Source organism: Nanorana parkeri, unplaced genomic scaffold (genome assembly GCF_000935625.1).
Source record: "Nanorana parkeri isolate BGI_ZX_2015 unplaced genomic scaffold, ASM93562v1 scaffold204, whole genome shotgun sequence".
Taxonomy (NCBI): Eukaryota; Metazoa; Chordata; class Amphibia; order Anura; family Dicroglossidae; genus Nanorana; species Nanorana parkeri.
Genome location: NW_017306472.1, coordinates 1277393 through 1294458, shown reverse-complemented (window position 1 = coordinate 1294458; position 17066 = coordinate 1277393). Strand labels below are relative to the sequence as shown.

Sequence of the window (17066 nt, the reverse complement as noted above, 5' to 3'; positions counted from 1 at the left end):
AAAAAGGACAGAGCCCTGAAACATGGAGACTTTCATCACAAGAGATCACTGAACCCTAAAGAAGAGGTGGGAAAGTCAAGGTAGGAGAATGCTGGACATAATCTGGGCAATTTTGCATTGATTCTCAATAAATGAACAGACATAGGTCGATCGTCAAAGCTGTGACACTCGAAAATACAAGCGATCGCAATTCGGAAATCAAAAGATTTTCCTTGAAATGTTCCACTGTTCCAAATGCATGCGCCCAGTTATCCAAATGTGTCCAAATGCATGCGCCCAGTGATCCAAATGTGTCCAAATGCATGCGCCCAGTGATCCAAATGTGTCCAAATGCATGCGCCGAGTGATCCAAATGTGTCCAAATGCATTCGCCCAGTGATCCAAATGCATGCGCCCAGTGATCCAAATGTGTCCAAATGCATGCGCCGAGTGATCCAAATGTGTCCAAATGCATGCGCCCAGTGATCCAAATGTGTCCAAATGCATTCGCCCAGTGATCCAAATGTGTCCAAATGCACTTGGCCAGTGATCCAAATGCATGCGTCCAGTGATCCAAATGCATGCGTCCAGTGATCCAAATGTGTCCAAATGTATGTGTCCAGTGATCCAAATGTGTCCAGTGATCCAAATGTGTCCAAATGCATGTGTCCAGTGATTCAAATGCATGTGTCCAGTGATCCAAATGTGTCTAAATGCATGTGCCAGTGATACAAATGCATGTGTCCAGTGATCCAAATTTGTCCAAATTTGCCCAGTGATCCAAATGCATGTGTCCAGTGATCCACGTGTCCAAATGTATGCGTCCAGTGATTCAAATGTGTCCAAACGCATGTGTCCAGTGATCCAAATGTGTCTAAACGCATGCGCCCAGTGATCCAAATGTGTCTAAATGCATGAGCCCAGTGATCCAAATGTGTCTAAATGCATGCGCCCAGTGATCCAAATGTGTCTACATGCATGCGCCCAGTGATCCAAATGTGTCTACATGCATGTGCCCAGTGATCCAAATGTGTCTACATGCATGCGCCCAGTGATCCAAATGTGTCTAAATGCATGCGCCCAGTGATCCAAATGTGTCTAAATGCATGCGCCCAGTGATCCAAATGTGTCCAAATGCATGCGCCCAGTGATCCAAATGTGTCTAAATGCATGAGCCCAGTGATCCAAATGTGTCCAAATGCATGCGCCCAGTGATCCAAATGTGTCTACATGCATGCGTCCAGTGATCCAAATGTGTCCAAATGCATGCGTCCAGTGATCCAAATGTGTCCAAATGCATGGGTCCAGTTATGTACCAGACTTTGCATGTATGTGTCCAGTGATGTAGCTGACGTTGCACACATCTGCTCTACATGCCACATGATTGTTCTATGTCTTGTGTTTCAGGCACCCCTGCCAGACAGCTCACCCCAGTCCCATGCTTCCCTGCAGACTGCACTTTACTTACAGTGGAGCTAAATGTTGATTTTAAAAAAAATGCTGGCAAGAAAACTTTGTATGTCCCTTACTGCAATTAAGGCCTCATTCACACGAGGTGAGTTGCCCCGCACTGCGTTAAAGTCCATTGTTTGAAGCACCTGGGAGAGAAGAAGCATGTGGGCAGCTCATGTAAATCTATGGAGACGCAGGAGCTGTGTCCCCTTACATGCTGCAGGGAGCACTGTGACAGCTGGCCGGCTCAGAGCTTCGGGTGAGTATAACTTTGTTATTTTTTGAACCTAGACAAAAATGAACACTTAACCCTTGCAGTGCAGGGGTAGCCCCACTGCAAGGGTTAAGAAAAAGTTTTCCTGGAGTTCTTCTTTAATACCTCTGATCTGCAACATTATCTGGCCATACACAGCTAATCAGTTGATTCCACTGACAGCTATTGTAATAAAGCCGCCGCGGCACCCATCCACAGCTTGACTTTCAACTGATTCAGCAGCACTCAACCAAAAATAGAGCCACTTATAGCCAGCAATAAAGTGTATCTAGCATTCCCTTGCCCCCCGTGCTAGAAGTAGATATATGCAAATAAAAGTAAGGTTTAATTGTACTTTTTCTCCTGCTCGATCCTGCCAGTAACACAATTCCTGCCCCAGGCTGAGACACACTCAGGGTTAGTTCACACCATATGCAGTGCGTTCCGGTCCGATTCTGGCCGGAACGAACTGCATCGCATTGCGGCCGGATCACTTTTTTGTGGGGCAGGAGGGGGCGTGGCTGGCCATTGAAGTGAATGGCACCGTAGCCACGCCCCTCGGCCGCAATGTGATCGCCCGCACGGGATCGCAAGGCACATTTTGTCCCGTGAGGTGCTATCAAAATAGTGCTTGCACATTGTGATCACGTGCAGGCGAACGCATTGCGGCCCCCTCCTGCCCCACAAAAAAGTGAGCCGGCCGCGATGCAGTGCGTTCCGGCCAGAATCGGAACGCACTGCATATGGTGTGAACTAACCCTTACTGTAGTGTATCTATGCAGGGGCTGCATGGTCACCCTTGGATAGGGCTAACGAACACCACCCACTTTGCTCATCTCCATAACATAGGGAGGGGTTCTATAACTGGGAGGGATGCTAAATGATCACAGTCAGCACAGGCAGAGAGCACGGAGAGTTATCAGCTCATAAGATTTCTGGTAGGATGAACAGGTATTTTCTTTTCCGCTTATCAAACAGATTTTAAAAAAAACAACACTTGCAATGGTAAACTTAACAGACCAAAGGGGTCTAAATAAGAAAGTGGATGGTGAGGGTTTACATACACTTTATACACCAGGGCGGAACTACTATAATTGTTTTACTGCAGTCCTGAATTGATAATGTGCTAGAGGAACAAGTATAATAAAATCATGGGTGGAGGACAGAATGTCAATACACAGCAATGATAGATACATCTCTTTTATCTTCTTTACATAAACATGCAAATACAAGAAATGATAACATCCTCCAGAGATCAGTGTCATAGTTTTTCCTTTTTTGACATTTGTGAAACTTTTTTAAAAAATCTTACATTGTGATCACATACCAAGGTGGTCATCTAGCCCATTTACTGTATGTTTGCCTAGGGTGGTCTGCATGCACATGCAGCCTGTTTAGGAACACTCACTTCTTCAGACTGACACCCAGGGGCATTTTCCATATTTGCATAACTGTCCTTTAAAAAAACAAAAAACGACTTGCCCAAGGGCTAAAGCGGGGGCCCAATCTACTTGTCCCGATACAAAAAAATAGTTTTAATCAAAACCATATTTAACCGTGTTAAATAGCGCTTCTCATTGGTCAGCGTGACTACGCTGACCAACGAGTGCTCGCAATTTGCGAGTGAAATTCAAAATGCATAGCGCAGGGCTTGACAGCAGTACGGATAATACACCCCTACCGGCAGAGGGAAAGGGGAATGTTTGCCAAAAGGCAAGTATAGTGGTGGTGGCTGGGGGAGGGGAGGGGCTGCTGGACAGATAATTCCCAAATAACCTGGGAAAGTGCACTCACCCTTTAATGTACGTTTGTACATTGGGTGTGTTATAGAGAGCACTGCTGCCTGGCTACCACACAGTTGAATTATTTATTTTTCACTTAATTTTATTCCCATCACATCGGGGCTTACAAGCCCCCTAGGTCAGGGGTGCCCACAATTTTTGTGTTAAGATCTACTTTTCAAATGATGAGCTACATGAGATCTACCAATGAAAAAAAAACCTCCCTCGCTCTCTCTCTCCTGGCTGTCTCTCCTCGCTCTCCTGGCTGTCTCTCCTTGCTCTCTCTCCTGGCTGTCTCTCCTTGCTCATCCTCCTGGCTGTCTCTCCTTGCTCATCCTCCTAGCTGTCTCTCCTTGCTCTCTCTCTCCTGGCTGTCTCTCCTTGCTCATCCTCCTGGCTGTCTCTCCTTGCTCATCCTCCTAGCTGTCTCTCCTTGCTCTCTCTCTCCTGGCTGTCTCTCCTTGCTCATCCTCCTGGCTGTCTCTCCTTGCTCATCCTCCTAGCTGTCTCGCCTTGCTCTCTCTCTCTCCTGTCTGTCTCGCCTTGCTCATCCACCTGGCTGTCTCTCCTTGCTCATCCTCCTGGCTGTCTCTCCTTGCTCATCCTCCTGGCTGTCTCTCCTTGCTCATCCTCCTAGCTGTCTCTCCTTGCTCTCTCTCTCCTGGCTGTCTCTCCTTGCTCATCCTCCTGGCTGTCTCTCCTTGCTCATCCTCCTGGCTGTCTCTCCTTTCTTTCTCTCTCCTTGCTGTCTCTCCATGCTCATCCTCCTGGCTGTCTCTCCTTTCTTTCTCTCTCCTTGCTGTCTCTCCTTGCTCCCTCTCCTGGCTGTCTCCCCTTGTTCAACCTCCTGGCTGTCTCTCCTCTCTTTCCTGGCTGTCATTCCTCGTTTATTTCTCCTGGCTTTCTCTCCTTGCTCTCACCTCTCCTGGCTGTCTCTCCTTGCTCCCTCCCCTGGCTGTCTCTCCTTGCTCATCCTCCTGGCTGTCTCTCCTCGTTTTTTTCTCCTGGCTGTCTCTCCTCTCTCTCTTTCCTGGCTGTCTCTACTTGCTCTCTCCCCTGGCTGTCTCTCCTCGCTCTCTCTCCCCTGGCTGTCTTTCATCTCTCTCCTGTCTGTCTCTCCCCGCTCACCTTGCTGTATTTTGCAACAGGCTGTGTAAACTAATATTCTTTGATGTAATACATAGCAGCACTTCAACCACCAGAATCCACCAGAAAGGTGTCAGGGAGCTTGGCTCAGCAGACTCGGGCTAATAGGTAATCATGTGTGCACAGCTAAATAAATATACCAAAATGGAATAAAGGGGCCGCCATTCACACCCTTCGTGATCTACCAGCATCAGCTTTGAGAGCTACTGGTAGATCATGATCTACCTAATGGGCACCCCTGCCCTAGGTGATAGTTTGGAGATGACAGGTTCTCTTCATGGAACCTGCCCTCTAACACAGAACAGATCTTCTGTGCAGTTTCTCACAGCAGAGACAGGTGGCGCTGTGATAACAGCACTCCTATCTCACTGATCACAGAGAGCAGAGCGGAGAATGGACGTTCTTCGCTCTGCTCCCCGCTTTCCATCCTGAGCTCATTTGCCATGGCCCCGGGTCCCCCAGACTGCCCCTCCTATTAGATTGTAAGCTCTCATGAGCAGGGCCCTCCTAACCCTCCTGTATTAAAACTGTATTATAACTGTACTGTCTCCCTCTATTTTGTAATTTGCTGCCAAAACTGTTGGCGCTATATAAATCCTGCATAATAATAACTCCTCCCAAGAGCCAGCCCATGCTTGCATGAGAGCTGAGGGCTCTTGGGAGAAGTACTGAGCTAAGGTGCTGTGATGAGTTCAGGAAGCCATGTACAGCACCCTGCCGGCCCTCCCACCAGCCATAATCTGCCTGCATTGTACAGAGAAGCACATAGACCCAGTGATGATGTCACTGGGTCTAATATAAGGTATGTAATGAAAATGGAAAGATTTTATTTAAAATGTCATTAGCATATTGACGAGGGGGAAAGGAGGGAGCAGGGAAGGCAAAATGTCAGCTTCTACTTGCTATGACTGCCTTTGAAATCCCATCAGGCAAACAGATAACAGACAGGAGAGGATGGAGATTGCTGACATCATATGACACCTAACTCCTGGCAAATATTTGTGGACAGAGTAGTGAAGTGTTCAAATCTTATTTAAATCTACAAAATGAAAACGCAGGTACAGCTAAGGGCCCATTTACATCTGCATTCGAAGAACTCTCAACAATCGCTCTGTCGGACTCATGCAAACAGCTGCAGGCTGAACGAAAAAAATACGCTCAGTGCACGACCAGCTTTAGGCTGGAACTCATTGAACTTGCTCAGCAGGTATATGTACATCAGGACTATAGATGTGACATCATTAGCCAATCCAGTCATCATGCCTACGTTGCCCCCATCCCTCAATATAAAGCATTTGGCACCCTTTGTGCTATATGTGTGTGTGGGTTGGGGGTGGGGGCCATTGATTGATCCAAGTCAGGATCCGTACCATGATCAGTGGCTCCATGGTCACACTGGGACCGGACAAAGCATTGATATGTTGCATACCAACCAGTTTTGTTGCATGTCCTAACATGCATTGTATGTCAAATGCAAAATATATTCATTTATTATATGACAGGTTCCCCTTAGTGCAGAACATATGTAATAAATACAATCGTAAGACTTTACCTTGAGCAGGTAGATGGGAATATTACTGAAATCCACTGGCAGCTTCAGGAGGAAGCGGGCTGAGAATTCCCCGGTCTGAAAAAAACGGAAATACAAGGAAAATCACAATCAGCCCAGGAACTATGACCAAGCATATGAGGTAATGCCGGTACAAATGTACACGTGAATATAATTACATATCATTACCATCGCCCCCATTTTCATAATCGTTTACTGGTTCTGCTTGTTCCACCCAGTTCCTTTTTCCTGGTTTATCAGGCAGTGTAAAAAAAGAAAAAAACATATAGAAGCAGCTCTGGTTACAATATTTACCCTTACAGGGTTATTCACTAAAGGGTGAAGGGTTTGGAGAAGGCCGGAGAAGTGAACAATCTAGGCCAAAGTAGCTGATTTGGAAAAATTCTCCAATTGAACTCGCTTTTCAGTTCAGCCATGTTGTTCTAGATTGTTCACTTCTCCTGCCTTCTCCAAACTCTTCACCCTTTCGTGAATAACCCTGTAAGTCTGAATCTGTTCCCTGCAGTACCCCTTCTCCACCACAAGATGTCCTCTGCCTTTTGGGTTAAATGATGCCCAAGGTCACTCAACCTCGAAGACTGAGGACATACTGTGAGTACAAGGCATCACCTTGGTGCCCGCAATGGGATTCACTGTGTAATGGTGCAGAGATCATTGCTGACGTCATCACATTATCGCCGCTCTCTACATAATTAAGAAGCTGCCTGGAGAACAGGAGCGTTATGACAACATTATCTAAAGATTTTGAAAAAGGTGAGAAAAAAATTACAGCAAAACAGCATAAGATACTGGGGGCCTCCATTGATGGGAGGCAAGAGACTGTAGGGGGAGTACAATCGGACTGTACAAGCTTTGTACATTCTCCTTCAACCAACCTAAACTATCCATTTCATTTGTACTAGGGATACACCGATACCAAGTATTTGGGCGAGTGCATGACATAGTTGTTGGTAAATCTAAAGGTACATTTAGACGGATGCGTATGGTGAACTTTAGGCCCCAAATTGATTAACTGTAGGGTTGCAAAGATAATAGTATTATTGCCATATAATGTAGTGCTGGTATTTTTAGTCCTCTATAGCTAAAGGTATTATTATTAGAAGGATTATATTACAAATCTCAGCATTACATTATACGGCAATGCAAAATAATATGAAGCCACAATCTGTGCACTGCCCTGGGGTACCGGCCTGATGTCTCCAGGGTCCCTTGAGTGTCTTGCGTGCAGGGGCAGGTGGTGGAAGTGCTGTAAGCAGCGTCGCGTGGTTCTCCAGGAAGGAGGGGGAGATGTGCGGGCCAGCGCTGTGTTTCACAGGAGGGCTGCCAAGGTCCACAGCAAGCGCCGGACCTCAGGCAGCTGCTTCAGTTTAAACATTTTAGTACCGGGGCATTTTTACTCGTGAAATTTCCTGGTATCCGTGCATCCCTAATTAACTGAATATGTTGTTATATTAAATGTGTCTGTGCTGTGACTGTTTTAAGTACAGCAGTGGTATAGCAAGGATGCCATCAGTACTGCACTGTCTAACATACAGACATCCTGTAGAGGGAGAATCTGCAGACTGCACATGAAATGCCATCATACACTCTCATGTGGGAATGCAGTTCAACCCAACAGCAATTTACAGCAGGACAGTGAGATAAAAAAATCTGCATACAATAAAAATGTATTAATGATTGCGCACTAATACAATAGAGCCTTTCTTTGGTTTCAAGTATCATTCCCAGCATGCAGTGCAGCACGTGCGGCCAAACTCATAGCAACTTATTTACCATACCAGGAAACTGCACCCTTCTTACAACTTTAAATGAGATTTTGGGAAACCCCCCCAGTGAAAGTGTATCCTTGTGCACAATAAATACTAGCTATTTCCTCATCCAGTCCATCATAATTACTGCATGATTAATTATTTCCTCACTTTGCATAAAACACTTCAGTCTGGCGTTAGGAAGTTGACCTCTACCATAGTAAGGTTCTGAGATGGAGAGAAGGGTATACAGACAGCGCCATCAGCTGGTGGTTTATGGCAGTGCAGGCGGATCATCAGATCTACATTACAGACAGCATGTTCTATCAGACGTTTATGAAGGTTGCCACTACTGAAAACTCTAGCTTTAGTTAGTCATTAACCTGAACAAGTAAGCCGCCAGTGAAGTGAGAATAAAGTCAGAGCGCTTACTTTGCACACTTGTTTAAGGTCAATGAGAGACAGGCATTTAGCATTTTTAAATACGGACTAGAGACAGTACTTTGCTCATACTGGACAAGTCCCCGGAAGCAGGCAACTAACATCACTAAATTACCCCTGCAATCCACTTTTCTGTTATTTCAACACGGTCAAAGGAAACATTCTGCAGATCTCTTTAAAGGGCCACTGTACCCGAAACTGATATTAAAAAAAGAACTCCAGGAAAACATTTGCTTAAAAGATAACTACTGGGTAACCTTTTTTTCCCCCATAGTTCTCTTTAGGGCCACAGGAGGACATATACTAACCTCCTCCCGTGACCCAAAGCTCAGTATATAACGGGCTATTGCCTTTATATAATGAGAGCGCCGCAGCCGGGACGGATCCTAACAATACTGTTGAGATCCACCCAGCTGGATGATTGACAGCGGGCTCTGCCTATCTAGAGGCAGAGCCAGCTGTGCCCGCCCCTCCCCGTCCGTTCCTCCACTCAGCACTGGAGAAATGGAGAAGGTGGGGAGGAATTCTTGCAGTGAGTGGTGACTAAAAGTCACCGCTCTCTGCAGGGAGATGATCGGGAAGTTTTCACTCACTTTTAATGTCGGCTCTAACTATGGGGATGCGTGTAAATCACTCACCCCTTAGTTCTACTTTAACCCTTGCAAGGGGGCTACCCCCGCACTGGAAGGGTTAAGTCTCTAGGTCCAAAAATAACAAAATTATACTAACTGCGGGGGTAGCCCTACTGCAAAGGTTAAGAAAATGTTTCCCTGGAGTTCTGATTTAAAGCGAACGCTTTTAAATGTAAAAAAAAACATCAATGGAAAGGAAAAACACTGCAAGCACAGTTGATTTTTCTGTGCTTCACCTGCAATGTTTTTTAAGTTGGTGACAGGGTCTCTTTAAAATAATTCTGCATGGATTATGTTGTGGCAGTGCGTGGCAATGCCACTATGTAGAATGGCAAAAGAGTCACCCAGATGGGCTGAGCAGTTCCAGGACAGAAATACTTTTACCAGGAAGGAGCTGGATTTGAAATTCTTTCCGGGTTTTCTAAATTATAACTGGGATCCCGGAACTGGGAGATTTCTAAGAGAACTGGGAGGGATGAGATCTCCAGTCCTGGGTCCGTGGTTTAGTAGGGTTGAGCACCTAATGATTGCACATCTGTGCACAGCCCTTATGGAAAGGGTGCTGGCGGATGTTCAGGGCCCCTCCTGGGAGTCAGGAGAACTCCACCAAGGAGTCAGAGTGGAGGCCAGTGCAGCAGGGAGCTGCGGGGTTGTGAGACCTATTGTGCAGGTTAGCACAAGACCGTCTGGAGGAACAGACAGTGGCCTGAGGCCGGAGCAGCAGTGCTGTGAATGCAAAGACAGGAGGCTGGATGTGCCTGTATTTCTGTGATAAAGAACCCCTGCGAGGGTAATCACATAGTTTTGTGAATGTTCATTTAATAAAAGTGGGCAAGGAAGCCCTTAAAGAAACCTGTGTGAGTGCTCTGTGAGCTCCCCAATGTGTTTAGTGTTGTGTTCTATGGCGTAGTCAGTCACGATAACCTTGCAGACCGGAGGTGCCGATTTCATGAAGAGAGTTTGTTCTCACCCAGTTGTTCTTTTTCCCGGCGTAGATCTCCATACTCTCTCCATACTGCGGATCCTCCAGCAGAGTCTGATACTCGAACATGAGGCGGGAGCTCTCGCTGAGCCGGCTGCACTGGTACTGGTGATACTGCTGCACCAGTTCCTTCACCACCTGCAGGAGGCACTCTGGGTTTGACGGGTCCCACTCTGCCAAACTCTGGAACCAGAAAATAATACGTCATGATTACTCAGAGGAAAAGGGTCACAATACTCAACAAAATTAGTTCAGAAATCTCTACAAAATTAAGGGAATTCCCCTTGAAGACAGCTGACCGGGGACAAGTGTCCCTCGTCTCTTTTTCTTGTGACAAGTCCAAAATGTAAGATTTGCCATCACTTTGTAACTCACCAGGGCAAAAATAAAAGAGGGTGACTCTATCTAGCAGGACACAAACAGCAATTTGAAAGCCGGGCCAAGGGGTAGGCAGAAGAAGTAGCTGCCTTGGGTGCTTCAACAGGAAGGACTTTGCATATAGATGTCACCAGCACGCCGAGACTCTCAAGCCAGTGCAAATCCATTTATTATTAGATGCCACTCAGAATATCAAGCACTTTCGGGGGCCACACAGGGCCCCCTTCATCAGGCTCAGAGTAGACACTGTCATCAATGCCTACTCTGAGTCTGATGAAGGGTACCCTGTGTGGCCCCGAAAGCTCTTGATATTCTGAGTGGCATCTATTAATAAATGGATTTGCACTGACTTGAGAATTTCGGCATGCTGGTGACATCTATATTCAGTTGTAACATGTGCGGCGCCATCCGCGATCATTTCAAGCACCCATCAATATCTTGGGATTTCCGGTAAGGAGTGCTACAGGATCTATGGACTTTTCAACAGGAAGGAGGCACAGATAAGGCAACACCTGAAACCCATGCCGCTAAAGTAGTTCACAACCCACTTGCATTTTGCACCCAATTAAAAAAGACAAAGGGACCTTGTCCTGACACTGAGGGGATCTGATCCTTCCACACTATCAAAAAAACCAAACAAAAGTTGGGTTTTCATACACTTTCACTATCAAAACAACAGACCCAGCACTTGATTTTTGCATTATGTGAGTATAACAATTTATTTATTTTTTTAATCTAGACACAAATGAGCATTAAGCCCTTGTGGTGTGGGGGTAGACCCACAGCAGGGGGTTAATACATTATCCTGGAGCCCTTCTTTAAATGTGTTCAGTAGATGTTGGAGAGTTAAAGAAGAACTAACCCTTCTCTACTAATTGCTACCGTGTTTCCCCGAAAGTAAGACCTACCCCAAAAAAAAGGCCTAGCGCTATCTTCGGGGATTTCTGTAATATCAGACCTACCCCGAAAATAAGACCTAGTTCGGTGGTAGGTCTTATATTACAGACATTCCTGAAGATAGCTCTAGGTCTTAGCTTCGGGGTAGCTGCCCACCTGTCTGTTGCTCTCTGGATGTGGCTCTCTGGATGGCATCAGAGCGGAGAGGCAGATCCCTCCCGCCCCCCTGCCAGACACGCCACCCCGCCCGCACGCATGCCCGCCCACCTGTTTGTGGCTCCCTGGACGGCAGAGCGGACAGCTGCAGCCAGGTAAGACATCCCGCCAAAAATAAGACCTAGTGTCTTTTTTCAAGAAAATAAAATAAAATAAGACACTGTCTTATTTTCTGAATCTAGGTGTAATGCAAAGTAGGCCTCATTCGTCTGTGTAGTATGCCTATGTTGGGTGAATTTGTAAGTCCAATACTAAGGCAGCCAAATACAGCAGAGGTGGCCCAGTTGGTCTGCTGAACTGCTGTTCTATATCCTCATAGCTGCATATCTACAGTGTGCGATCATCTAAGACACTGCTGCCTCGGTCTCACCAAATTTGAGGTGAGATTTGGTGATGTCACTTCTGTGCTGCTCGCTGTTCCCGCTGCTGGAGAGGAAGCTGTACCTGACATTAGTGCCTGCGTTCCGGTCCAGTGCGATCTGCAAAAAATGCTGCAAACACTATTTTTTGCAGATCGCACTAGACCGTAACGCAGCCACTAATGTGCCACGCATTCGGGTGCCGGCGATCGCACCGCGGACGGGGCTGCGGTGCCATTGAGTTCAATGCACCGCCACACCCCCTCTCGCCCCCCAAAAAACTGAGCCGGACGGGTTGCGTTCCAGTGCATTCCAGAGGCTGAACGCACTGGAACAAACTCTTGATGGTGTGACTGGGCCCTCAGAGATGATTTGAGGATCTACAGCCGAGTAATACACAAATAAGATACATTGTTGTTAATAGTTAAAGTGATATTAAAGCCAAATTTTTTTTTATTTCTCCTTTAAGGAGACCCTCCTTTGCTGGAGGATGATGTGTTTTTTCTTTAAAAGTACATCATTCCACGTTTTCTAGTGGGTCCCCGCCATGCTCTTTCCCCCGCCCACTGCACGGGTGCCACCATTGCTCTAAAGGAGGCACACGTGCCCACAGCAACTATGTACATCCATAGACACACAGAGCCCTGTGGCAGGCCACGCCCCTTCCCTCTTTGATTGATGGCAGAAGGTGCCTATGCCATCAGTATCCGCCCCCGCAACCCGGAATTTCGGGGTACAGAGGATCGCTTCGGGACCGGCGGCGGGGACGACCGCAGCTGACAGGTACGTGTGGGGGGGACTGGGGTAGAAAAAAGGTGCTGGGCTGTTTTTAACCTAATGCAGTGAATGCAATAAGGTAAAAAACGCCCAGACCTTAATGCTACTTTAAGGTACTTGAATGCATTTTTAAGATGCTACATGATTATAAGCAGGAGAATGGAAATGATACGATGAAAGGATAACATAACATAAAGGTGACATATTAAATTGTCTGAATATTAAAAAATGGGGATGAAAACCAGATAGAGTTGTAGGTTCCACCCTCTCAATCGCTGCGTGGTAATCTCTTGTACACATGTGGGAGATTTAGTGACTCACTGCCTAATAGTCCTGTGAGCGTATTCCTGTTATCTCGGAGATCTCTGGATGGTTATGTGTAGATAAGAATTCTCTACATTCGGCAGAAGGCTGCAGAGGTGGCAGGATATAGGTGGACGCCGGCACTTCCAGAGTAAACTGACGTCTGTTCAAAGTAAAGTTCAGAAAGCAGAAGTGGTGCTGTATGTTCTATTAAAAGAAGATGAGGACCACAGTCCAGAATACAGTCTATGAAAGGAAACCTGTCAGCTATCTGCTATCTAGATCAGTCATGCCACCAGCGGATGTGAATTTCCGGGGCAGAGTACACCTGTGGGCACCATGCACAGTGATCTGCATGCTCCAGAATAAAAATCAACGTTGGAGAGTCAGGGAGTAGAAGACTCCTGCCGTGCCTTAGCTGTTTCAGGGCTTGTTTCCACCATCAGCAGACCAGTTCTGGATGATTTTTTGCAAACGCAGTTGCATGTGTTTTAACGTGTTTTTGACGCGTTCAAGTGCGTTTCTTTTTTTTTTATTATGCAGATTATGTCTCTGAGGTCATTTCCTGCTTCTTCTCAACTTTTCACATGTTTGTGACCTTCACAGGAACACAGCAATTGAGCAAACATGGAGCCATGGAATGCAGGCATTGTCTTGCCACCGTGTGTGATGATAATAGGTGTTTGGGGTCATAGAGCTCAGGACATTCTTGTACATAGAATACAAACCTATCTGTGTCCGCATGTTTGTCCACCATGCTTGCAGGACACAGAGGACACAGCCAAAGTCACCAATGTTCAGGTGAAAACGCCCCTTTTCCATAAAGGAAGTGTACAATGTTCAATGTTGAATTGAGAAAGCTGGTTGGGTGACCAGTGAAAAGTCTTCAAGAAAAATACAGCAAGTCCAGTTGCCTTGACTTCTTTATTACAGATATACCATGACCTGGATGAATGAGAACCTTCACAGACACAATGTTGATCAGGTTATCAAAGGTGACCAGTAGTGTTTTTTTTTTTTTACTTGCATTCCGGTGCGTTCTTTGCGCCTTTAGTTGCGTTCCAGACGAGAACAAAGTACTGTGTTTGCAGTACTTTTTTTGAAAGCACTGGAACTGACTGCACTGGTGGGAACTACAGCCTTGGTGATGCATTTCTGGTACGTTTAAAAAACCTTATGGTCATGTTCTGGCCTGGCGATGGTGGAAACAAGCCCTCAGGCAACTGCCCTTTAGACTGGGTCTCTTTGGTGGTGGTTTAGTGGTTAGCACTTCTGCCTTGCAGCACTGGGGTCCCCGATTCGAATCCTGGCCAGGACACTGTCTGAAGGGAATTTTCATGTACTCCATGTGCTTGAGTAGATTTCCACTGAGGAGCCCGGTTTCCTCCCACACACCAAAGACATGCTGCATGGTTAATATGGTTCGTGCCAAAAACGGGCCCTTGTGTGTGGGATATAGGGATTGTGCCGGGGACCCAGATTGTAGGATGTCAACTGCAGATGTCCCATATTGGCATTAGTTGGGCTCCTTAATCTCCTCTAGGCACATCATTTACATGGGCAAGTGTGATTTGTTTGCTCACTATTCCCTCCTATGATCCCTTCCCGCCTTTTGGCCGTGGCATGCTGTTGCCCCTCTTTTTGTCCGGCCCCCAGCATCTAGAGGCTTTTTACCTGCAGCTGTCCACACATCCTTCCCCTGAAGAAACCGAGCAGGGTGAAACGCATTGGGAATGTACTGGATATCCCCAAGCAAATGTTGATGGGCTGTTGATTTATATTGCAGCATAATTATGGATTAGAGATAGTCTGTAATAATTGGGGGTTCTTCATTCTGGACCTGCATTGCGGGTAACTTTTGCAGGCAACATTATTGTTTTTATGGTTAGCAACTTAATTTTACACAATAAAAATTGGGTGCAAATTTACTACTGTTTATGTGTTGAACCTTTTCCACACCAGGAAAGCCCTGCTCTTTATTGTGTGCTACTTTTCTAGCATTCATGATATTAAGAAAAATCCTTGTGGCACATTTGATATTTATTGCATCAAGATCCAGTATGAAAGATCAAAGGGGAAAAACTATTTAATTACTAGAAGTCAATGTAAAGAATATTTTTTTCTAAACCATAATTTCAGGGGCCCGGAGGGCCGCACAATAACTGCTAGAGGGCCGCGGGATGGGCACCAGGACTAAGCAGTGCACAATGTTTCATGTCAGAGAATAAGAAAGTCTTTTGTTTCAGAGGCAGCGAGTGGGAATGAGATCCATTTCCCAGAGCTCATGTGATCCTCGTTCTGTGGGAGGACTGCTAAAAGGCTGCAATGTATTGTAGGAAGGCAATGCCACTTCCCATTCACAGAGATAAGAGTCCTATTTCCTGCAGCCTGTGACACGCTCACGTCACAACGACATGCATTTATCCCAGATAATCTGTCTATTTGTAGTGCTGATCGCATTCTCTGGAAGTGTGATGACAATTACACAACGGGTGAGTCAGGGAGTGTGGAGGACAGGGCTCTGATGTCACCGGCTTATGACTCACACATACTGCAGAATCATTGCTATTCACACTGACATGACGCTGAAACACGGATATAGACATAGGATGTGCAATATGGTAAGCCGGCCCATGTGTGACTGCAGGCAACAAGTTAAAGTTTATCCAAACTCAAGAACAAAAATGTATAGACTGCAGGCTCACTATAGTGGCTGCAGTAGCTTTCTTTTTTATGTTCCTTTTTACATTATTTACACCTGGAGATCCTGCCAGTAACATACTTCCTGTCCTAGAGTGACAACGCCGGCTCACTGAGCTAGATCAATGGAGGAGCAGCAGTGTCACCCTAGGGCAAGACTAGTTTCTCTATAACTTAGGGGAGAGGTGTTCTGTAGTCCACAGAGAAACCTGGAAACAACGTAAATCTGAAAAGTGAGCAAAGGTAGAGAGCACATGAAGTTATTAGCTTACTTGATTATAAGGCTAATCGTTTCATCGATAATAATCTATAATGAGAATAGTTGTCAACAAATCTCATTATCGATTACACAACTGGTTTGGATCCCCTAGTTCTGTCCTCCATGGTGGGAGCTGGTGTTTCATCAGCTCTGTTTCCCCTCCAATCCCCATTGCTCCCAGTGGCGGGGATCAGAGGGGACATAGACCCCTGCAGTCGGTGCCCAGCGGTGAGGAGAGCGCCCCAAATCTTTCCCTCCTCCCGCTGCTCTGAAGCTCTCTCCTCCCCACTGGGAGCCCGCCTGTATCGGCGGAGGCAGCGGGGCTCAGAGGGGACACAGACCGCTGCAGCTGGTGCCCAGAGGGGAGGAGAGACCGTCTGTCAGCCGCTGTGACTCTACATTGCCAGCCTGCTATTGGCTATTTCAAATTGCAATAGCTAATAGCAGGCTGGCTATTGCACTCATTCACTGCCTGCTGTCAATCAGCAGAAGAGGACCTGAAGAAGAACTTTCTCCTTCAGGTCCCTCCTCTGCGGGCTTATTTTGCAAAAAATTGTGTATGCAGTTTTATTCTGAATTAAACCTTATGTTTGTAACACTCCATTTGTGTATTTTAAATAAAAGATGAAATTTTTTTTTTTATTAATCAAAGAAATAATCAGCCACCGTATGAAGATAATCGTTAGTTGCAGCCCTACTTGATTTCTGGAAGGATGAACAGGTATTGTTTTGAACTTTGCTAACAGATATGACAAACCACTTCTAATGGTATTTGTCAATTGTCGAATATCTACAAAAAAGGGAGCAAAGTAAAGGAGTTCACTGTTAGTGTTAACATTACTTAATTCCTTAAAGGAGAATGGGCTTTATAGGCTGCCACCCCATGCTATGCTCCTTTCCTGCTCACAGCATCTCGGTAGCTGCTGCTTAGTTCACCCTAACCCCTTGCACCATCGCCTAACTCCCCCTTTCTACAATATGTCAGCCAGTCCCGCTATCACACAGCACCCTTTCTTGCAATGTCAGCCAGCCCTCCTCCCCTCTCCCCCATCACCAATATTACCTAACACCGCTCTGGCAATGTCCAATGTGAGCTGACCACCATCTACTATTACCCAATCCCCCCCTTGCAATGTCAGCCAGTCTCTGCCCCTTCCCTCCAGCAATGTCATCTAGTACGCCCCTGCACTGTA

At 46.2% G+C, this 17066-nt stretch overlaps 1 protein-coding gene across 1 annotated transcript in view; it reads right to left on the bottom strand.

Annotated features, from left to right (window-relative positions):
* The window catches only part of BRE (brain and reproductive organ-expressed (TNFRSF1A modulator)), a 190383-nt gene that overhangs the window by 149495 nt on the left and 23822 nt on the right, over window positions 1-17066 (bottom strand). Inside the window, exons 5-6 of the mRNA XM_018555604.1 lie at window positions 9973-10167; window positions 6164-6238 (exon numbers count right to left, since the gene is read on the bottom strand). Of these exons, the coding sequence (XP_018411106.1) occupies window positions 6164-6238; window positions 9973-10167 (270 nt within the window). The remainder of the gene's footprint in view (window positions 1-6163; window positions 6239-9972; window positions 10168-17066) is intronic.